The sequence below is a fragment of the Nomascus leucogenys genome, chromosome 9 (assembly GCF_006542625.1).
Source record: "Nomascus leucogenys isolate Asia chromosome 9, Asia_NLE_v1, whole genome shotgun sequence".
NCBI lineage: Eukaryota > Metazoa > Chordata > Mammalia > Primates > Hylobatidae > Nomascus > Nomascus leucogenys.
In genome coordinates, this window is record NC_044389.1 from 10,620,954 (window position 1) to 10,644,264 (window position 23,311).

Sequence of the window (23,311 nt, forward strand, 5' to 3'; positions counted from 1 at the left end):
AATAGAAAGGGCTGGTGAAGCCAGCAGGCAAGCAATGACTCCGGCAGTCTTCCTTGCCTCTGAACCAGAAGGGATCCAGGGAGAGTTAGTGGCTCAGGTCCTGTGGCTCCAGGTGCCCAGACGTGCATTTCCTGTGTGGAGTGGCCGAGGCCTCTCCTTGGTGTGCAGCCCAGAAATGTGGCAACTTTGGGTTACCCAACCTTCCCAGGCGGGGAGTAGTCCAGTCCTTCAGGAAGAGTCGCTGGCTCCGTTCAAGAGCCATCACAGTCCCTTGTATTACGTCCCTCTGACGGGTTCCAATAGGACTATTTTTCAAATCTGCGGTATTTACGGAGACAAGACTGGGCTGCTCCGTGCAGCCCAGGACGACTTCAGCCTTTGAGGTAATGGAGACATAATTGAGGAACAACGTGGAATTAGTGTCATAGCAAATGATCTAGGGCCTCAAGTTAATTTCACCCGGTTGTGGTCAGAGTCACTCATCTTGAGTAGCGAGCTGCCACCAGAAAGATTTCTTTTTCGGGCATTTAGGAAATAAAGTTCAAGTGCCCTGCGTTTCCAAGTTGCAGGAGCAGTTTCACGCCTCAGCTTTTTAAAGGTATCATAATGTTATTCCTTGTTTTGCTTCTAGGAAGCAGAAGATTGAGGAAATGACTTGGGCGGGTGCATCAATGCGGCCGAAAAAGACACGGACGCGCTCCCCTGGGACCTGAGCTGGTTCGCAGTCTTCCCAAAGGTGCCAGGCAAGCGTCAGTTCCCCTCAGGCGCTCCAGGTTCAGTGCCTTGTGCGGAGGGTCTCTGGTGCCTTCCTAGACTTCTCAGGACAATCTGACGGGGCCAGGAGCGGCGGGACAGCGCGGGAAGAGCAGGCAAGGGGAGACAGCTGGACTGCGCCTCAGTCCTCCGTGCCAAGAACACCGTCGCGGAGGCGCGGCCAGCTTCCCTTGGATCGGACTTTCCGCCCCTAGGGCCGGGCGGCGGAGCTTCAGCCTTGTCCCTTCCCCAGTTTCGGGCGGCCCCCAGAGCTGAGTAAGCCGGGTGGAGGGAGTCTGCAAGGATTTCCTGAGCGCGATGGGCAGGAGGAGGGGCAAGGGCAAGAGGGCGCGGAGCAAAGACCCTGAACCTGCCGGGGCCGTGCTCCCAGGCCCGCGTCGCCAGCACCTCCTCACGCGCGCTCGGCCCCGGGCCACCCGCCCTCGTCGGCCCCCGCCCCTCTCCGTAGCCGCAGGGAAGCGAGCCTGGGAGGAAGAAGAGGGTAGGTGGGGAGGCGGATGAGGGGTGGGGGACCCCTTGACGTCACCAGAAGGAGGTGCCGGGGTAGGAAGTGGGCTGGGGAAAGGTTATAAATCGCCCCCGCCCTCGGCTCTTCTTCATCGAGGTCCGCGGGAGGCTCTGAGCACGCCAGGCGGACACTCCTCTCGGCTCCTCCCCGGCAGCAGCGGCGGCTCGGAGCGGGCTCCGGGGCTCGGGTGCAGCGGCCAGCGGGCGCCTGGCGGCGAGGATTACCCGGGGAAGTGGTTGTCTCCTGGCTGGAGCCGCGAGACGGGCGCTCAGGGCGCGGGGCCGGCGGCGGCGGAGAACGAGAGGACGGACTCTGGCGGCCGGGTCTTTGGCCGCGGGGAGCGCGGGCACCCGGCGAGCAGGCCGCGTCGCTCTCACCATGGTCAGCTGCTGGGACACCGGGGTCCTGCTGTGCGCGCTGCTCAGCTGTCTGCTTCTCACAGGTGAGGCGCGGCTGGGGGCCCGGGCCTGAGGCGGGCTGCGATGGGGCGGCCGGAGGGCAGAGCCTCCGAGGCCAGGGCGGGGTGCACGCGGGGAGACTAGGCTGCAGCCCGGAGAAGCGGGCTACGGCGAGAACCTGGGACACTAGTTGCAGCGGGCACGCTTGGGGCCGCTGCGCCCTTTCTCCGAGGGAGTGCCTCGAGGAGTGGCTGCCCTGGACTCGCGAGCATCAGCGCTCAGACCGGGTCCGCGCTGGGGCTGTCCGTTTGCGACAGGATCGCTGATCCCTTATCCAGCTGTCGGGTTGGGGTCTCACTGCCGAGGCCCTGGGCACTAGGAGCAGCACGCACCCGGACCTGCCTGGCACCCAGAGCCCGCTCCCAGGGGGCCTGGCGCAGATACGCAGGGTCCGCCGGAGCCGGGAGCAGAGGCTCCTGAAAGGCCGCCAGGCTGCCCGGGGCTGGGCTGAGGCCGGGACGTTGGTGATATTGGGCACTGGCTGCGACCTAGCGCCACGAGAGTGTAGGAGGGGAGCCGATTTGGAGGGGACGCGTGCCTGCGGGGAGCCGGAGGATCTCAGGAGAGGGCCAGCGCCGGCATCCCATGACCCGCTTCGGTCCCCGAGCTGGACTGTCCCGGGGAACGCTCGGCTAGCGCCCGCTCCTCCTCGCCGCTCGCGGACCGCGGGGCCCCAGTGCGCTGGGCTCAGCCACCCGGGTGGGGCCTCTGCCGGGAGCAGGCGGGGTGCGCGGTCCAGCCCGTGTCGCCGACATCAGTGACCCTGACCGACGAGGGCAGCCCAGGGCCCAAATACCGTTAAGTTACTGACTTACAAGGCTAGCCTTTAAAATCCGAGCGAAGAGAGGGCGGGCGATTTTGACCAAACGATGCGGTTTGAGGAATCGCTGAGGTCCGCCCGCCACGTAAGTCAGCCTTCGCTGGGCGTTTGGGAGACGGGCGGTGGAACCGTCAGGGGCCGGGGGTTTTACCAGCAGTTAGACCGCCGCCATCGAGGGGTCAAAGCCCCGAGGAACTTGAGGGTTCGGACTCGCAGTCTCTGCTCAGTGGGGCTGAGTGGCGGAGACTTGTGCCTCGTTCCCCTGGGCGCAGAGAGCCAGATTTCGGAGCGCCTTTCTTTTAAGCATCGTGGAGAAAAGGTAAAATATGAAATAAAATATAGTAGTATAAAATAAGTCATTGCAATGATTCCCGGGAAGAAAAGTCAGTAGGATGGAGCATATTAGAACAACTACAACAACAACAAAAAAAGCTTGTTAAACCCAAAAAGCAGTAATAATTAAATATTCTTTCTCAGTGGGAAGACTAACCAGACCGTCAGTTTCCAAGTAACAAGTAATAGTTCCAATTAGATTGGCGAAACTACTAAACCCGGAGACAGGGCGAAGTGGTAACTTCTGAGAACTCGCTGTAGGTTGGGAAAGGTGCTCTAACTATATTAAATAAAATGTTGTATCTTCTATTTCACAAATACATTTTTTGTTTTGAAAAGTCACTTGTATTAAAATATAATTGCTTAGAGAATTTAAATACCTCACTCGACTATTATGTGAAGATAAATCTAGGTAAAGTACATGAATCTAAAATTACGGAGGGAAAAGCACGTGATTTATTAGATTTTCTGCTTCACATAGATATATCTTTATTTCAAAAACATGCTGACTTTGGCGAAGCATCGTTTTCTTTGTAATTGGAAGCATCTTAGATAGGTGGAAACTTTACAGAAGCGTGAGTGGGATCCTCTTGTGATTTTCCTTAGATTATAATTTACTTAAATGGGGCGGCAGTTTTGGAACTCTGAATTTCTTTTTTTAATTTGCACTTTTTTGGGAAGAAAGGACTAACGTTGGCAAGCTGAGAACCTCTTTACCTGACAGTTAACAGAACACTCTGTTAGCTCATGTTAGCTCAGTCTGCATCATGGGTGCTTTTGAAAACCCATAGTTTCTCTATCTGGTTAACAAGCAACTCACAGTAAACAATCAGCTACTGCCTACTTTACAAACCGCATCAGGGCTTTCATGCTCAACTGAGAGGCTGCATATCTGGGAAGCAATATCTAGTAAGAAGCCACGGTTCCCCACTGCAGAGTTCTCTTGCATCATTATGAACCTGGGTCTGTCTTTCTTCAGGTACTATGTAATCTTTGAATACTTATTAGCTATTAATATTGTGTGTGTGTGCATGCCTGGTGTGCACATGCATTGAGAGGTAAAATAACCAGAGGCTCAGTAATACAAAAAGATAATGCCTTTCCCCTCTAAAGAGTTTATTTACCTCTTCCAGACCTTCTGGGAAATAAAAAGATGCCAATAATTCAGATACTTTCAAGTCCTCTCTATTGCTCTTTCTCTATAAAGGATACCAATACTGTTTCTCCAGCTCTGAGTCTCATTTCTTACTTTTAAGGTATCACAACCTGGATGAAAGCTACATATCTTTTTCTTTGCCCTCATTTTTCTTGAGTTCTTGAACAGCTAACATTTACAATTTACTATAACTAAGTGGAAATACTGAAATTGTGAATTTTGTGAAGGAAGTCCACATTAATAATATTAAATCAAAGTGTACATGAAAATACCTATTTCAAATTGAATATAATAAATCTCTTATAATAAAGTTAATTTTTGTAACAATTTTTGTTGTTTTTTCCAAGGTTTTATGAAGCTGCACTTTTTTTGGTCTAAATTGCATATTCAAAATATTAATTATTTAGGAGCTTTGGCAGCCTACAGTTTTCCAGCTGAAGCATGATGTTACAAATGAACTGTAGGTGACTACTTACTCCAGTTCCTCAAATATTTTTACTTAATATTTTAGCACTTTGTTACTTTTTTTAATTTCCCTGTTGGACATTCTATAATAGGCTATCTGGTTTCTTTTTCTAATGATCACCAAGTGGGTACTTTGTTTTCGTGTGTAAAATGAAGACGTTAGTATAGGTGGTTGATTTCTAAGGCCCTTTTCTGACTCCAAAATTCAATGAATGATTCCAAGAAATGGCCTGAACACCATGTCTGTCTTTCTCTTTTCTCTTCCCCACCTTATTTATATTTGTATACAGAGTGGATGAGAAACCGTATGATGCTGGGGCTATTAGGATGAACTGGGTTTCCCCTGCTAATCACATTAAACTTTCTTTTTCTTTAGTAGTAGGTACCTAAACAGCCAGTCAATTTGGCCTTGAGTAGGCTGTTTTGGAAGAGAAGGGCTGGTAGAGGATGCCTGAGCCAGCAGTCATCTTTATCTTGGGCTTTTTTCACTAGCAGAATGTATAACTCTATAAAGTAGATGCTCCCTCAAAACTCTAGTTGCATTAACTCTTCTAAGGATAGCAGTCATTTTAAACCCCTATTTATTTCTTGAATTTTTGAAACTAACACTTATTTGATTAAAAAACGTGGTTTTATTCTTTTAAAAAAAGTTCCAGATTTTAACAGGGGTACTAAACCCCTTATTTAAAATTGAGCCTACTTTACATGACTTTTGAGAAACAAACCAAGTAATTACTTTGTTCTTTCCAAAAATGATCGAGACATTTCTAAGTCTACTTCAAATTTATTTAATATGGAAGTTGAAAGTGATGTGTTACAAAAAAATGGTTTTATATTGACCAAAATAATGTAATGTCTTTGAGGAAGATTATGCAGCCTATTGAGGTGTACACAGCAGAGTTATAGCTTATATTTGACCTGGCTTGGGCAGTTGGGCAAGACAAGAACAAATAACAGAGTAAGTAGCTTCTGTAGTGCTTTAAACTGATATGTGTATGTGGGTGGGGATAAAAATGGAAAAAAAGTGAGAGAAGCTATCTTGGCACGTGAATGTTAAATGTGAAGCCTGCTGGTGTTAGTAGAGGCCAGGTGTGTCTAGTTCTTGGTTTGGATGTCACAGTTAGGGGTGTGTTGGGTATCAAGTAAATATCATCATTTTTCAGTGCATTTCTCATTGCAGGTAGGGGAGGAAGGGCATTTGAAATCATACCAGACTTTTTTTTAAGTAAAAATATATTACTGTGAGTAGTTAAAAGCATAGACCATCTGTGGCATTTGGTTTAAGCAATTTGGTAGAACCGAACAGTCCATTCTGCTCTATTGGCCTTCGTTTACAGGAGAGGCTTGTAAGAAATGACAAGATCTCCTGCCAAATGCTTTCCAGGATCACTGGTGCTTCCTCGCACTCTTGGGTGCTGTGGAAATTGCATGCTGCTGATTAAATTGCTGGATTTTATACCAGATTGAGGGAGGGGAAGGAAATTGGAGGAATGGGGTATTTGAGGGAGGGCTTGAAAAGAAAGCCTCTGACTTAGCTCACGGGGCTGCAGGGGGGTTCATTAAGGAAACAGTTGCATTGAGTCTGCTGAAGATAGTGGACTAGATTTCCTGCATTGCCGCTGGGGCGGATGTGGGGAGATGTCAAGAATTCCTGGGGATTTCCCATCCGTCTTGGTAAAGCTGGATGCCTGAAAGCCGTTTCTGATTGCTGCTCCTTTCCTCAATTTTGAGCTCTTTGAGGGACTTGATCTTGTCTCACAGACACCCACACACATTGTAAGAGCTAGATGGAACCTCATTGACCCAATCTACTCCTGCCAGAGATAAGAAAACTGGCCCAGAGGAGGCCAGTGCTGTTTTTCAAGGTCAACAGCTGGCTAGCGGCAGGCCCAGGAACAGAACCTGATGTTCCTGCTACAGACAACATCTCTTCTTCACTGGTGTATTTCCTCTTCCCCAAACGGAAGACAAATGTTCAAATATTTATTGACTAACATTATTACAGTGCTAAAATTTCTTTCGAAATGACATCTTTTTAATATGAAGTTTTCTTCTATTTTCTTAAAGCGCATAAGGGATTTAAACTAAGAATCAAAATGATGGCTGCTTAGTAGCATGCCAAGAGATTTGATGAGAAGATTAACTTTCCTTACGAGCACTTGGGATCCTTTTTCTGAACAGCTGTGGCTTACATACTTGTGGCTTATGGTACTAGCTTTGTCTTTCGCCACTTCTCTCCACACACACACTGGGTTCCAGCTACACAAACTCTACCCTAGTCAAACAAATTACTCCGCCTTCTTCAGAGGCGCCTTCACTTTCATCACTGTGTTCGTGCTGCTCGTCTGCCTGCAAGACCTTTTCCCTCCCTCTGTGTCTCCTCCTCCCCTACTTGCAAGATCCAGCCCAGTAATCACCATCTCTGGGAGCCCCTCCTTGTAGCTCCCAGACAGCACCTGCCATTTCTTCTGCTCTCCTGTAGCCCTGCGGTGTACTCCTCCTTCAGTAATTCTCACTTTGCATTAGGATTTTATGTGTCTGTGTCCTTTCTCTTTGGGAGACACCCCATGTCTTAGCTGTCCTTAGACCGCTGGCACCTAATATAAAGCCTTGTACAGAGACTCTCGGTAAGTGTTGGAATGAATGAGTAAATGAATGAATACGTAGCCACACTATCATTTCGAAGAAGCAATCTCAGATACAAATTTATTCCATGAGTTTATTCCACAGTATAGTAATGTGCTCCTGCCTGTTCATTTGGCCTCATTTACAAGGGATTACTTAAAGTAACTGTTCTCAACAGATAATATTTGTCCTCTTCAGTGAGCGATTGAGATGTATGAGATCAGCCATGATTTTCAACTCTTTGAGAAACTATCTCGTGTCCTCCCCTCCTGTGTGGGCACAGTGCTTCACTGGGGCCTGTGAGCCACCAAAGCCAGGCTCTGGCCACTGCAGAAGTCCTGTCTTAGCCTCTGTTGGTGAGGTGCTAAGCACTTCAGCCTTTGCCTACAGTGTGTTATACAATTTTTAGAGAGAACAGAGTCCTCAAATTTTAGGGTTTGACTTTCTTGCCCTCTCTTAGACTCAAAGCCAAGTCCTTGGGTGCTGGGCTGAGATGGCATACCTGAACGACAGAGGTCTGGCCACAGTCAGAATCAACTCTGTTTTAATAGGGGCCTTGGCTATAGGACCACACTGATCTGTCTAACTTCCTCTTTCTTTAGGATGAGGTTTCCTCAACCCTTCATATAAATGGGTTCCTGGCAGGACTACCCTGCTAGGTGCAAGATATGTTCTTAAAAATTGGAATCCCATGGCTTGGGCTCAAGCTGGTGCCTCCCTATCCTCACCCCCATCCCGGCCCACACTGCACATTCCCACATCATACTCCAAAATATGCTTCTCTCTGTGTGCTCCGAGGTCCAGCAACATCAGCATCCCCTGGGAACTTGATGACTCAGAGCCTATACTTTAATAAAATCCCCACGTGTTTTTTGTTTGTTTGTTTTTTCATTAAAAATTGAGAAGCATTGATTTTAGTGAAGGATCCAAAGTCAGTTCTGGTGTCAGGGTCCATTTCCTTTTTTTTGAGACAGAGTCTTGCTCTGCTGCCCAGGCTGGAATGCAGTGGTGCAATCCTGGCTCACTGCCACCTCCACCTCCCAGGTTCAAATGATTCTTGTGCCTCAGCCTCCCAAGTAGCTGGGATTACAGGCATGTACCATCATGCTCAGCTAATTTTTTTGTATTTTTTGTAGAGACAGGGTTTTGCCATATTGGCCAGGCTGGTCTTGAACTCATGGCCTCAGGTGATCCACCCGCCTCGATCTCCCAAAGTGCTGAGATTACAGGCGTGAGCCACCGCGCCTGGTCCCATTTCCTCTTCACTAACACCCTAGTGATGAACTTTGACGTGTGTGACTAAGGGAGCAGACCTGGGCCAGCCAGGAACCTCTCTCTTCTGGCTCCCACGTTGGTCTCATGCCGCCTTCTGCTGGGACAGCTGTGTCCTCCTCCAAAATTCTTTACAAAATCTTGTACTTGGCTTAGTCTTGTAATCAAAGTAAACAGAGGTTGTGGTCTTGAAGAACACCATGGTTAACCAAATCATGGGTGGCGAGATCAAGGTCTTGGAAAATATGGATTTGGTGGAAAATAGTAAAAATGCAATTAAATAGCCAGGTTTTAAACATGAAGTTCTACAAGGCTTTTGCTTTTGAAAGAAAATGACTTGGTGGCAAAAACCAGCAGTAGTAAGTATCCTGCAGAATTTTTGGTTGTCAGGGAGGTGTCACTGTCTCGCTGCATTGTGCCGCTGCCGATCGCACATTTCATGTGCCTCTTACTGGCTTGAAATGGAATGTATTTGCACTTAACATTCTTCCTTGTCATCATTGCCAGTCTTGACAAATGCTTTTACCTTTTCACAGATTATCACGGTGCTCACAGGCACTTTTTCTCAGCCTGGTCTTCTAACCTTCTATTTAATGGGTGGAGCACAAATGGATTTCCTCTCAAGCCACAGAACCACCCATGTGGTCTACACAGGCAGAGCTACAACAATTATCAGATTCTTTTGTTAAAAGAGGCCTGAAGTGAACCTAGCATAAATGAAAAGTCTTGGCTGTTATTATACACAAATATGAAACCACTTAAACTCAAGGCCATCTTTAGCAAAACCCTAATTAGGAATTAGTCTGCCAAGTGATTTCTATGAAAGCCTTTGCCTCTCTCTAGGGCCGTGGTCCCCAGCCTGGGCTCTATATTAGAATAATCTGGAGAGCTTTGGCCGGGCGCCATGGCTCACGCCTGTAATCCCAACACTTTGGGAGGCCGAGGCGGGTGGATCAAAAGGTTAAGGGGATCGAGACCATCCTGGCTAACATGGAAACCCCGTCTCTACTAAAAATACAAAAAGTTAGCCGGGCGTGATGGTGGGCACCTATAGTACCAGCTACTGGGGAGGCTGAGGCAGGAGAATGGCGTCAACCCGGGAGCAGAGCTTGCAGTGAGCGGAGATCCCGCCACTGCACTCCAGCCTGGGCGACAGAGCGAGACTCCATCTCAAAAAAAAAAAAAAAAAAAAAAAAAAAAAAAAAAAAAAAAAAAAATCTGGAGAGCTTTTAAAAATCCTCGGGTCTTGGCTGTACCCCTGACCAATTTAATCATGAGCTCTTGAGAGGGACCTAGACATAGGTAATTTTTTTTTTTTTTTTTTTTTTTTGAGACGAAGTCTTGCTCTTTCGCCCAGGCTGGAGTGCAGTGGCGCGATCTCGGCTCACTGCAAGCTCCGCCTCCCGGGTTCACGCCATTCTCCTGCCTCAGCCTCTCCGAGTAGCTGGGACTACAGGCGCCCGCCACCACGCCCGGCTAATTTTTTGTATTTTTTAGTAGAGACGGGGTTTCACCGTGGTCTCGATCTCCTGACCTTGTGATCCGCCCGCCTCGGCCTCCCAAAGTGCTGGGATTACAAACGTGAGCCACCGCGCCCGGCCGACATAGGTAATTTTAAAGCTCCTGGGTGATTCCAATGGGCAGCTGAGGTTAAGAACTTCAAATTTCATCACACATTAGAATCACCTGGTGGGCTTGCAAAACTAGCTAGCTGGGCCCCACCCCAGAGTTTCTCATTCAGTAGGCCTGGGGTAGGGCCAAGAATTTGCTTTTCTAACAAGTTTCCAGGGGATGCTGTTGTGCCTGCTCCAGAGTTCACACTTTGAGAACCTCTGCCCAGGGGCTAGTTTGAGAGGCCTGGCCACATGGGAGGCACCTGCCCAAATGCCAATCTGTAAAAGGCACTAAATCATCAATGGACATACGACAAGGTGGAAGAAACTACGAGAATTCCTGCCAGGAAGAGTATGTGTTAGTAGAGTGTGCAAGAAAGAATACTTAGATCAAATGCCAGGGCATTGAATCAATGAGTCTAGATTAAATTGCCTTCTGAGGAGAGGGGGACTGTTTTGCCGAGTGAGGTACGTACGTTAGGGGCAGAAGTGAATTGCTGGTCTAGACTAACAATAGTCCTCCTTCTCTGCCTTATGCTTCTCTGCCTTATGCTGTGGAGCGCTCAGTCTTTCCTCTATGTAAAATATTGGCAAACACCATATTATTGGCCTGTTCCGGGCACCCACATGCCTTGGTCCAGCCCTGGTTTCCTCCAGTATGCCTGCAAAATTTCCTCTCCATCCGGGCCTCCGTATCTGCATTTCCGGTGCTGGAATCAGTATGGCTCCCACTTGGGTGGCTGAATTCTACCTGTTGGGACAGGGTGGCCTCCTAACTTTCATGATGTGCCAGGGTTCTGTCCCCACTGTTGTGAAAAGCTACTGCTGGTGGGAGACAGAGCTGGCCTTCTATCGTGTGAAACCATGGTCCTGGGACACTTCTTGTGAAACACCAAGAATTCAAGCTGCTTCCCCCTTCCTGAGGGCATCCAGGGTAACCTGTAGAGCATTTAATTCTTCATATTGCATGAGCTCCACTTTAGCGCTTTTATTTTCAAATACAGAAAGAGCGTACACTTGAACTGCCACGCAGTCACTGTTTCTACAAGGCTGAGGCACAATGGCCATTTGGATCTGCCATCTATTACTACGTAACGAGATGTGCCAAAACTGAGTCACCCAACACAACAATGCATTATGCTTCATGACTCTTTTAGACCTTTGGGCTAGGCTCAGCTGAGTAGTTTTCCTTCGGGTCTCACCTGGGTTTCTCATGCATCTGTAGTCCCTGGCATTTCCACTGGGTCCTTGGCGCTGGGCCTCCCTCTTCATGGGATATTTCCTCATTCAGTAGCCTGGCCGGGGCTTCCTTTCCCTGGGGGCAGCGGTGTTGCAAGAGTGTTATGGTGGAAGCTGCAAGGCATATTGAGGCTTAGGCTTTGGAACTCCTACAACACGGCTCTACCACAGTCTATTGGTCAAAGCAAGCCCAGCTCAGATGCGAGGGGTGGGAAGCAGATGCCTCTCTGCGTGGTGAGGAGCACAGCCTCACAATGGACCACACCACTGTGTAACACTTCATGTTTGCTTTTCAGTCTAGCTATTAAGCTGGAGTTTGGCCAAGAAAATACAGTAAATAACTTATTATAGTAAATAACAATAAATACTACGTAATGCCTTGACCCTTCTGAACCGTATCTGGGAGTAAAAATAAATAAATAAATAAATAAATAAATAAATAAATAAATAAATAAAAAATAAAACAGGCCCCAGAGAAGAGCTTTCTATTCTTAAGTCAAATTTTGTTTTGAGTACCCGGCAGGCATGCTGGGCAGCAGCCTCTGATGACTAACATGACACCAGCAAGGGAGGACAGCTGACCCCAAGATTCTGAGTGCAGGTGGCTCTGCAGCTTCTTGGGGCTCCTATCATAGAGGCCCTGATTTAGCACCTTTTTCTGGAGGTGCAGAGACTGCAGGGACAGATATGCTTTGGGGGAGGGAGAAAGGAGGCAACCAAGCCCTACTGACTATACAATCAATATATGTATTGATTTACATATATTATTTTACTCAGTCCCGAGAGGTACGGTCCTCTTAACCATGCAAAAACTGACGCTTAGGTAAATTAAAAACTTTCCCTAAGATCACAGAAGTGGTAAGTAAACCTGGAATTATCTGAATCTGAGTCTATCAGACTTGCAAACCGGACATTTAGGGATCCTCCTACCATGCCTTCGAGCCTAAATGAAAAGAGGAGAAGGAAAAAGCATCAAGGGGACTGTGCTAGTCTTTCCCTCCTTCTATCCTTGGACTTTGGCCATCTCCAAAGAATGTGAGAAGCCACTGCTACTCCAGCTTAAAGTGGCCTTGGGAGATTCCACTGCTGTATGTGGCAGACACTGTTCACATCTCCAGTAAGACAGAATTTTAATCATGTAGGTTTTCTTATCATAGGCATTCAAGGACCTCCCAAAAAACTTAGAAAAGGAGCCCCAGAGCCATCAAGGACATGATTTTATGTGGGCTTCCAAACTGCTCTCCTAGATGTGGCTTTAAACCAGTTCAGATGACAACAGCATGAGGCCAGCACTTTATTCTAGAAAAGCTCGTATCAGGCAGGTCCTAGGAAAAAGCTGGGAGTGCCCTCTCACAGATGGTTTTCAGGAATCCAACTGTGGGCTCCTCTGCACCTTTCAGATTCCAGAAAGCTCACAGCTTTTCCAGAATGAAACTAAAATACCTCAGGGAACGACCTGGAAGTGTGTTTGACCCCGAAGGCAGATGCTACATGAATTGGATAGGGGAGGATGTTAACTGTCCCCCAGGGAAGGGAAAAAAAATGCGAGTACTGAACATCTCAGCACAGGGCACTTTCTGTGTTAACTCAATCAAGTCTCTTCCTAGCCATCTACTGTGCACATCTGTAACTTTGTTTTATGGATTGAAGCCCCAAGGCTGAGGAAACCCTGCGGACTTGCTAAGGGCCACCCATTTATGGAAAAGCCAAGCCAAGATTCAAACCTAGGTCTTTTTAATTTTGAAATCGGGGACTCTTTCCACCAAGATTTACTCAAAATATCTTGAATGATTAAATCCAGGAATTAAAGAAAAAAGGCAAGAGTTTTGTTTTCAGGGTTTAGAATAAAAAAATGTCATATTTACGAGAAAAGACAAGCATCCAAGAACCTTTATCTCAAACAAGTTCCTGTCAGTCACTTTGATTTCCCTGTTTGATTGGCAGTCCTTGTACAGTGAGCAACACTGAGAGCATTTCTTTAAGCCCTGTAGCTCCTGTGTCTCTGCCTCCTTCTTAGATCATTCCTTTAACATAGACCTGCAAGAAGTCAAGGAGGAGAAAATAGTGTTTTCCTTCTTCTTTCTTGACCTGTTACTCGGAGAAGGACACTTTTTCCACCAGAATACTGTCATGTTACCAGAATCTGAGAAAAATCCTATCCTGCCACCTATTGAGGAGTTTTATCTTTCACTCCAGAGAAAAAGCTGGAACATTTGGTCAAATGGATACATGCTTTAGATGGAAATTATACGGAATGGTGTATATACTATGTAAAAATATACATGGTGTCTATGTATGTAAAAATCCACTGTTGGATTTTTATGATTGTTTTCTTTCTCCAAGTTGGCATTAGAGAAACCAAAAGTGTATGTAAACAGATGGGGAGGCAGGGATATACTAGAGAGGATTGCAAACAAACAGTTTTAAGAGGCAATGTAAACTCTGGCAACACCACTGCCTCTATGATTAATGGTAATGTTTTCTTTTTGAGAAACATTGCTTAACTCTCTTTTTCCACTTAATGTCTCCTGCTAGATCAGATTATTGTTCTCTGTTGTTCTTTGAAAATTTTTATGGCTTCAGAATCCTCTCCATAAGGAATTCTGATAGAACTAGAGAAAAATATATGTGTGGAAATTGAGTAATTGCAGTGCCCTGGAATGGACTTTGGGTACCTGTAACTTCTTGAGGGTTAGGAAATATTTGACACACATTGTTGATGTACAAGCTAAAAGTGGTTCAGCCACTCAAGCTCCCATCCCGTCCTCTGCCTTCAAAACTGGTCAATGAAAAATACCCTATCAAAGTATTCGCTACACAAAGTCACGTAGAAGACAAATGGGAAATTCAGGAAACTAACAGGAATGAATTTTCAGGAATTTCTACTTCACTTTAGCCTTTTGGGACTGACATTAAACTTAGTGGTTCTATATCCAGATATATCTTTTCATAGAGGGAGTAAAATCCTAAAATGTAGAAATAAAGTTTGCTTGGTTGTTGTTATTTCTTAAATGCGCTTTATAGTCCAAACCGATGGGCATGGAATTGCCTTGCTGGAGTAATTCATTCACCATTTTGGGATAATGTTAAATACAAATTTAGGAGGGGAGGTTTAAGAAATATTCCTCTTCCAATGATTTGGAGGGCTGTATTTTCTTTTCTTTTTCTTTTTCTTTCTTTATTATTATTTATTTAATATTTATTTTTGGAGGCAGAGTTTCACTTTTGTTGTCCAGGCTTTTTTTTTTTGAGATGGAGTTTCACTTTTGTTGTCCAGGCTGGAGTGCAATGGCGTGATCTCGGCTTACCGCAACCTCCGCCTCCTGGGTTCAAGCAATTCTCCTGCCTCAGCCTCCTGAGTAGCTGGGATTACAGGCATGCACCACCACACTCAGCTAATATTGTATTTTTAGTAGAGACGGGATTTCTTCATGTTGGTCAGGCTTGTCTCAAACTCCTGCCCGCCTTGGCCTCCCGAAGTGTTGGGATTACAGGCTTGAGCCACCACACCCAGCGAGGGCTGTATTTTCTCCCACAACTTCATGAGGAAAAACATGAGCCATATTACATTTAATTCTCCTGATCCCGATTTTATAGCCAGTCATTATTCTAGATTCATGCCCTATTTCCAAGCTGAGTTCAGACATGTGTAGAAGATTTTTATTTTATAACATTTTAATACATTCATTTAAAAGATGCTCAAGGGATTATCATCAAGTAATCCATTATTTTTTATTTTGAGGTATAGATATGGTTGTATTCATTGTGTTACATGTTTATCATTGAATAAGTGTTCTTATTTTGTGAATTTAACTGAGTTTTACTAAGATAAATCACTTATGTTGGTGAAGAATGTGTGACTTCCTATATTAAAAGATGTGTTCCTTAAAAACATAGTGTACATAGTTTGCAGGAGATCTCTATTTGTTGACTTAGATTATCTTCCATATTTCTTAGTATTCACCTATTCTACTTCTAAATGACAGCCCCTAAGAGGCCAGCTTAGAGCTGAAAGACCTTCAGGAGGAAGGAATGTTTCTGACCCATCTTTGCAGTTGTGAATCCAGTACAGTGCCTGGCACATAATAGTCACTCTTAAATACTGGCTGAACTGACTGAAATCATATCCTGAGCCATTTCTCTGGGTCTGAGGCCCCTCTAGGAGTCATGGTTCCTCATTGGTTCCTGTTCTAAGTACACGTATGTGCGTGTGTGTGTGTGTGTGTGTATAAGCGGAGGAGGTTAGGAGAAATATGCCCAGGAGCTGGCAACAATTCTCCCAATATGCAGGCGATGTTCTGTTCCTTCCATTTGGGTTATTCTCTAGGTCCAGTGACCATTTTCTCATTTTTGGCTAAGTTGGCCATGTTTTCCTGACTCGACTCTAGACTCAGGACTGAGAATGAGGATATACACTGCCCATCTTCTAGAGAATTGCTTCCCAGGAGATATTTTCCTTGACATGAGCCTTCCTGCTGGGATACTGTTAACTGGCTCAGGTTCCAAAACAGCACAGAAGATAGTTGATTGGAACCTTTAATTTCTAGGTACACCAACAGAGCCTGAGTCACTAGGTAATGTTACTATCGCTGCCATTGTTTTGTCACCTGGAATGAGAACATTTTGGTTGAAAATGATTTCCTTTTGGCTCTGGGCCATGTGTGGTACTGGCTAGGTGAACTGCCAAAAGGAAGGACACGTTAAGAACATGAAGTCCTGGCTAACGCATCACATCTGACAGTCCTCATTCATTCCCTCATTGCTGAATCTCCACCCCAGTCATCTTCCATGGTGCTCTGTTTCAACAAGCACAATGTGACCTGGGTATGTATCTAAAGCATGATTACTTGTGGCTTTTTTCCCAGTGGTAGGTGAAGTCAGGTAGACCCCAGACAAAAAATATGCGAACCAGAGCATTGAAAGATGATAGAGCTTTCTCCTCCCAGCATAGAGGCGGAGGAAAACAGAGTTCTAAGAAACAAGGAAATGTATGTGAAACTGTTAGAAGAAAACACTTGTTTAAAAGGAAAGATGAAGCTTAGAAGGTGGAAAGATGTGGAAGTCTCTGAAGGAGAAAGAGATCCTGCTATTTCTTTTAGCAAATACAAATTGATTCTTCAGGTCTCACCTTCAACTTTATTCTTCTGATAGAAGACTCTCACTCCCTGGGCTGAATGAGGTACCTCCACACCTGGCACTTCCCCATGATAACACACAAATATAATGTAATTTTCTATTTCTTTAAGCAGAAATTATTTTTATGCATCATTACATATATATCTATATATACTTATTGATCTATTGCCCATGCTAGGCTATAAACACTGTAAAGGAAGCAACCTTGTTTGTCTTGTTTATTGTTGTATCTCTCTCGGTATATGTTCAAAAAATTAAATGAAAGAATAAATGTTGAGGTTAAAGATGGAAAAATAAACAAGGTAAGGGAGTGAGAGAAAGGGGTCATATAATGTAGTGAGGGGAAAATCCAGGATTGGCTGGCAGTAAAAGAGAGATAAGAAGCATAGCTAAATGAGGACGGAGTTCCCAGACTCTTGGAATTGCACCTGAGAGTCCAACCCTTAACTCACTTCATCAGTCTCATCCAAAGGAGGTGGTGGCTTAATTTCATGGGAACAGCTTCGGCATTGGGCACCTTACTACCTCTCCACAGAGCTGTTCCTTTTGGTTTTATGTAACTTCTACTTTGGTTTTGGTTTTGTCCTCCAGAATGAGCTGATTCATTTAAAGCTGTTAGGTTGGTGGCCAACTGATAACAGAAATTGTTGTTGTTTTTCTTCTATCAGAGATATAATGTCTTGGATGATATTTTTTAAAAAAGCTAATTTCTAGAAATAAAGTTCTAGATAGAGTAATGAAGGTGTATGGGTTTACATCCCCTGAGAATGAAAACCAGCATTCCCCAGGCATTGAATACAAACAACTCTAAAGTCTTCTATGGGTATTTGTAAGGAAGGCCTTAATATCACATGCCGAAGTGAGTGAAAAACATTCGGTAAATTATTTCTTTTAAAAATTGACATACTGCTGGTGAAAATGTACTGCTTTTAATAGATTACTTTTCCTTCCAGAACCTTGACCCTTGACTCTCAGCAAAACTTGTATAACATGAATTCCATCTAAGATAAGATTTTTTTAAGTTTTTGAAATCTTTGGAAAGCACAGCTCTTACAAATATTTACTATGTGAAGGATATCTTAAGAAAATGTGAAATTAGAAAAACCCAGAATAAAAAATAACAGTTTAATCAACATGTCCACCCCATTTTGTAAGCATTATTAATCTCAAAAATATGTGTAATGAAAGGCGATTATATTTCAAATTGTTTAACTTAGAAGGAAACTGATTTTGACAATAGAAAACACAATCATCAAGAATTGTGTTTAATGAGTCTTAGAAATTTGCTAATGTAGCTTTCAAAAACTCAATTCCCCTATGATGGATAACTTTATTGCACACTCTGGTCATTTAAACCTCAAAGGTCAGAGGGTTTGTATATATTATTGGTTGCAAAGATAGACATCTTCTCAACTTTCCTATTAGTGGGTGAATTTAAAGAATACCCTTTATGGACAGTCTAAAGGACTCCAGAAAGATGTTTTCTATATAATTTGGACTTCATAAACTGTATCAAAGTAAGCTGAAAATTAACATCAGAACTTTATCACATTCAGCCTTCCAATCTCATTTCATCTCTCCTCCATTTTTATATACAAAGCAAATGGTATTCTGTCATTATTTGTAATAGATTCTAAAGTTGAAAGTCTGTATGAGGAGAATAGATAAGGCTTTGTATTGCTATAATAACATTTTTGGCTTTTCTTGTATGAACAGCTACAGTGCTAAGGTGCACACTTGTCTGTCTGCCTGTTTGCCAGCCTTTCTTCTTCATTTTATTATACAAAAATGTGAAGGCACTATTTGGGAATCAAAATAGAAACTGGAACAATATGCATTTTATGGTAATTTAACAGCATCATATTACAGCTCCATGACATATTCATTTTTTTTCCAGAAGGAACTGTGTGTGGCTCTGAAGATTATGTCACATGATAGGTTATAAGATGCAGCTGAATAAAATTTAAAAGTTCCAATTCCCACTTTTATACTTAAACTGTTACATGGCAAGCTCCTACACGGAATTGATAAAATATCTCCCAGATCTTTTCTGTGAGACTTTCCTTCTAAGGGAACCCACAGGGATCCACATAAATGACAAATCCATAACATTGAAACATGCTGTGATCATCTCTATAGATGCCTGGAACTTTGACACTGAACAGTAATGAAAGCAGAGTGTTTGGTAAAATATCTGGACATAGACCAAACTGTAATCCTAATGCCATGTAAAACAGAAAACTTTCCATTTTAGATTGCGAGTCACATGCATTCCATACTATGCTTCTAAACTGGTAATTGTTTATTTAAAGGGAACATGGAGGATGCCTTTGGCAGAACTGAAATTTGCAATCCTAAATAATTTAGAGATTAGAAGTCTAATGTTAAGGCAGTTCAAGCAAGTTATTAGTACTACTAGTCTTAATAATACAACTCTATGCAAATGCTCTTGCAGCTAAAAGCATTTTGTCACTGATCAGATACTATGATTCTAAAGAGGATGCACAAATTGATAAAAAATTAACAAATTAATTTAAAAACTGTTACTTTCATTAAGCCACGTGTATATTTAGTCTCACATACATTGAGTGTGTTTATTGAAATGGCACCTCCACTGAGCAATCAGTTATCATGTCTCTTCCAAGTGTTCACAATCTGAAAATGTGTATATTCTGGCCTGAAACAACTTCTGAGTAGCATAACACTACTGGCAATTATGATCCATTCTATAAGACATGACATCAGAGCTTAGTTTCCCCGCAGACCTCTGAACAGTGACGTTGGATAAGAACATAAGCCCGTGGGGAGTATGCTGCAGATGTTAACAAGTGTCCTGCCATTGATAGAGAAAACAGAGACGTGTCCAAGCTCTGCCTAACAGACAAAACGTTCCTGTGTGCATTTTTAGGGTGTAAAGAGTGTTTTCTCTGTTCGTGGCCCTTTGCATAACCAGACGAAGTTCTACCAGGCTTCTCTACCGAGTATTTTACGAGTTGTGTCTCGTGCCCTGTCAACCAGATCTTGACCTTTGCCCTAGGCAGCTCAGATAACTTTCATGACATCATATGGTAAACTGAAATGACATATTGTTAGACAGCTCTATGGAGGTGGTTTTTGAACTCATTTAATAACAGACCAGCGGTGTAGGAGTAGAGCATTTTTTGGGAAAAGGTAACTCCTTGGTTAGCGGGAGATTTCTCCCAAACCAACCTTAATTAACTCTGATGTCACATGAAAAGGAGTTGTGTATGGCTATAGGTCATTGGAAGGGTAGGTCCCTGATGGTAGCCTGGTGACAGGTCTAATGATCAATGAATGTGCCCTGTTAAACTGTGACCCTCAGAGAAGGCAGTGTCAAGTAAAAAGCTCAGAGAGGCACACGGAAGACATGTTTCCCTCATAAACATTGACAGTAGGAATGTTGATGTTATTAGAGCATTTTTTCCTGGTAAACATTTTAAACCACACAGATTTTTTTCCTTGTAAATAACTTTTATGAAGCTTAAGGAAAAATGAGTAAAGTCAATTACCCATGTATGGATGGGATGAAAACTGTCCAAGTTCTGATGATTTTAGACTTTGGCCACTTCAGTGGCTAACAGTGTGATGTCCTTTGTGCCAAGAGCTACAAAACCTATTTATGAGTTTCACTGACAATTAAAATATGAATTGTAAGACAGCCTTAAAATGAACAAACCAGAGCAGAATTATTGAAATGAACATAATTGCGGAGAAGTGCCAATTCCAGTTGCTGGTGTTAAAACATTTAGGTAATTTCTTGATTTATTTTTTGACACCTGGATTCAAGACATAAATGCTATATACATGACTATTTTGCATTTTCTATTCAGACTTTGAGATCAGAGACCTCACATATTGAATCTAATAGTTTGAGGATTACTTAGGATGGTAAAACCTCTAAAGCAAGAAATCAGTGTGGTAAAATAGTGAGTTTAATATACTGTGAAGATTTAAAGGAAAAAGCAGGTTCCTAGGATTAGAAACTTTCTACAAACTAAATATAATGTTGCTGGACAGCAGCTGCCTAAACATTCAGTCCTATTGTGCACCTTAAAGACCAATAACACAATTACTCTAAAATAAAATATTACATATTTGTAAAGTTGCCCATGTAAAAGTCACAAATAATCTTATCTGCATAAGGGATTAGTAAGCAGTGAGTCACAGCTTCATACTCTTGCCACATTCAAGTCAATTTCTAAATCCCCGCCTAGAAAGAGCTTTCCCTAAGCCTAAGCTGAATGAAAAATGTAATTAAAGCACACACCAAAAACCTCTTCTAGTTCTACATCAACCTCCCCACCACCACTCAAACAAACTTGAAGTTTTCATGGAGAGAAAAGTGTATGCATGCATGTCAGCAGGCGTGTGTGTGTGTGTACGTGTGTGTGTGTGTATTTATGTGCACATTCTTTCATTTCTTTACATTCTTTCTTGATTTAAGGCCAATTGTTTTGGAAGACAAACCCGACATTTTAAAAATTAGTATCGTTGCTAACTGTGGGACTTAAAAAATATGCTTTCAGTTCATACAAATCCCCATGGCTTTCACATCTTCTATTTAGTCTGTTGGTGGATGGAATATGAACTCTTTGGCCTTTCTCCATCATTCTGGAAGTGAGAGGAGATGGGACATTATAATGCTCTTCATCAAAGCATGGTCCCTGTCAGCATAGCTGGTAGTGTAGTCTCCATTTAATGTGGTTATTTTAATCTAGGCATTCACTTATAATGCCCACTTCATATTATCTGATAAATACTTGGATAGAGATATGACACAGAGGTTATGAACTAAGAGTTAATTTTTTTATTAAGTTTCAGAGCCCTATAGGAATTAGCATCGCAAATAAAAATGTTGGTAGCTTCTGAACATTTGCAATTGCATTCTTAACACTTCTCCCACCCTTGCCACCAACCACAAAGATTCTATGAGATTTAGTCTATGAGACTTAGGCCTTTAATAAGCTACATCTTAAGGAAAGAATATTTTCTCTTATTATGAATTATGTTTAATTAACCTCAAACAACCTTTGTAAAAGGCTCATGATCTTAAATTCAAATTTTAGAAACACGATACTTGGGGATCTCTATTTAGATAAAGAGGCCATTTATCATGGAGGATTATGTACTACTGAAAACGCAGTATGCAAAATCAAAGACAGATGCATTTCATTTCAAATAAATGAAATATACAGAGCTTTAAGTTAAAAACAAATAAATTAGAAATAAAAAATTGATATAAAAGGAAACACCAGATTTATTCAGAGTCCTAGTGACATAATTTGTTAAAAATTTCAATTTAAATAGGGAAAATTCAAAATATGCAAATAGGAGTGATTTAAAACTAACACTAAATTAAACTGAAAAGATTGTAATGGGGGAGGGAACAGCAAGTTTTTTGCAACATGTTTGTAAACTTCTACTATTAGGTAGTGATGTTACGGAACATTAAGGGAAAATTAGGACTCTAAAATCAGCCTTCTAAAGTCTTAAGCTGGAAAAACAACTAGTGTAAAATCTCACACTGATGGGGTAATATGTGGCAACAAATTTCAAAATAACCGGATATTCTAGGCCTTCAACATAACTCTGTGATTACTTTAGTCATAAGTTGTTGGATTTTTAAAAATAGCAGCTTTATTGAGATAAAGCTCACATACTATAGGAGGCCAGAATATGACACCCCAAAATATGACTGTAAGAGACAAGAATATTAAAGTATATAATTCAGTGATTTTTGGTCCATTCAAGAATTGTGCAACCATCACCATTAATCTAATTTTGGAACATTTTCATCACCCCCAAAAGAAACCCCATACTGATTATCAGTCACTCTCCATCCCCCTCCCCCCAAGCCCTGGCAACCACTACTCTACCTTCCTGTCTCCAGGATTTGCCTGTTCTGAACATTTCGTATAAATGGAATCATACAATATGTGGCCATTTGTGACTGGCTTCTTTTACTTAGCACAATGATTTGTGGGTTGTGTGTGTGTGTGTGTGTGTGGTTGTTTTGTTTTGTTTTTGAGACAGAGTTTCTGTCGCCCAGGCTGGAGTGCAGTGGTGCAATCTCGGCTCACTGAAATCTCCTCCTCCAGGTTCAAGTGATTCTCATGCCTCAGCCTCCCGGGTAGCTGGGATTACAGATGCATGCCACCACACCTGGCTAATTTTTGTTATTTTTAGTAAAGACAGGATTTCACCATGTTGTCCAAACTGGTCTCGAACTCCTGACCTCAGGTGATGCAGCTGCCTCGGCCTCCTAAAGTGCTGAGATTACAGGCATGAGCCACCATGCCCGGCCTGTTTTTGTTTTTTAACAATAAAACTAGAGGAATTTATTTTCTCATAATTCTGGAAGCTGGAAGCTTGAGATCAAGGAGATCAAGGTGCTGGCAGATCTGGTTTCTCCTGACTCATCTCTCTGTGGCTTGCAAATAGCTGCTTTCTCCTTGTGTGCTTAAGTGACGTTTTCTCTGTGCGCCAGCATAATGTTTTCAAGATCATCTATGTGGCAGCACATATCAGCATTCCTTTTTGTTGCCAAATAATACCACATTGTAAGGATCTGCCATATTTTATTTACCCATTCATCAGTTGATGGACATTGGGTTCTTTTCTTTTCTTTTCTTTTCTTTTTTTCTTTCCTTGTCTTTTCTTTCCTTTCCTTTCCTTTCCTTTCCTTTCCTTTCCTTTCCTTTTCTTTTCTTTTCTTTTCTTTTCTTTTCTTTTCTTTTCTTTTCTTTTCTTTTCTTTCTTTTTTGATGTAGTCTTGCTCTGTCACCCAGGCTGGAGTGCAGCTGTGCACTCTTGGCTCACTGCAATCTCCGCCTCCCGGGTTCAAGCCATTCTTCTGCCTCAGCCTCCCGAGTAGCTGGGACTACAGGCGCC

The 23,311-nt window shown here is 43.2% G+C and overlaps 1 protein-coding gene across 3 annotated transcripts in view; it reads left to right on the forward strand.

The window, feature by feature from the left end:
• The first annotated feature begins 1,362 nt into the window (after positions 1 to 1,362).
• Positions 1,363 to 23,311, forward strand: part of FLT1 (fms related tyrosine kinase 1) — a 195,722-nt gene continuing 173,773 nt past the window's right edge. For 2 of the 3 annotated variants that reach the window (XM_003270218.2, XM_003270219.3), the window contains exon 1: positions 1,373 to 1,724. In XM_003270218.2, coding sequence (XP_003270266.1) covers positions 1,661 to 1,724 — 64 coding nt within the window. In that variant the 5' untranslated portion in view covers positions 1,373 to 1,660. Of the gene's footprint in view, positions 1,725 to 23,311 lie in introns of all 3 variants that reach the window. The other variant, XM_030818586.1, reaches the window with a different exon arrangement.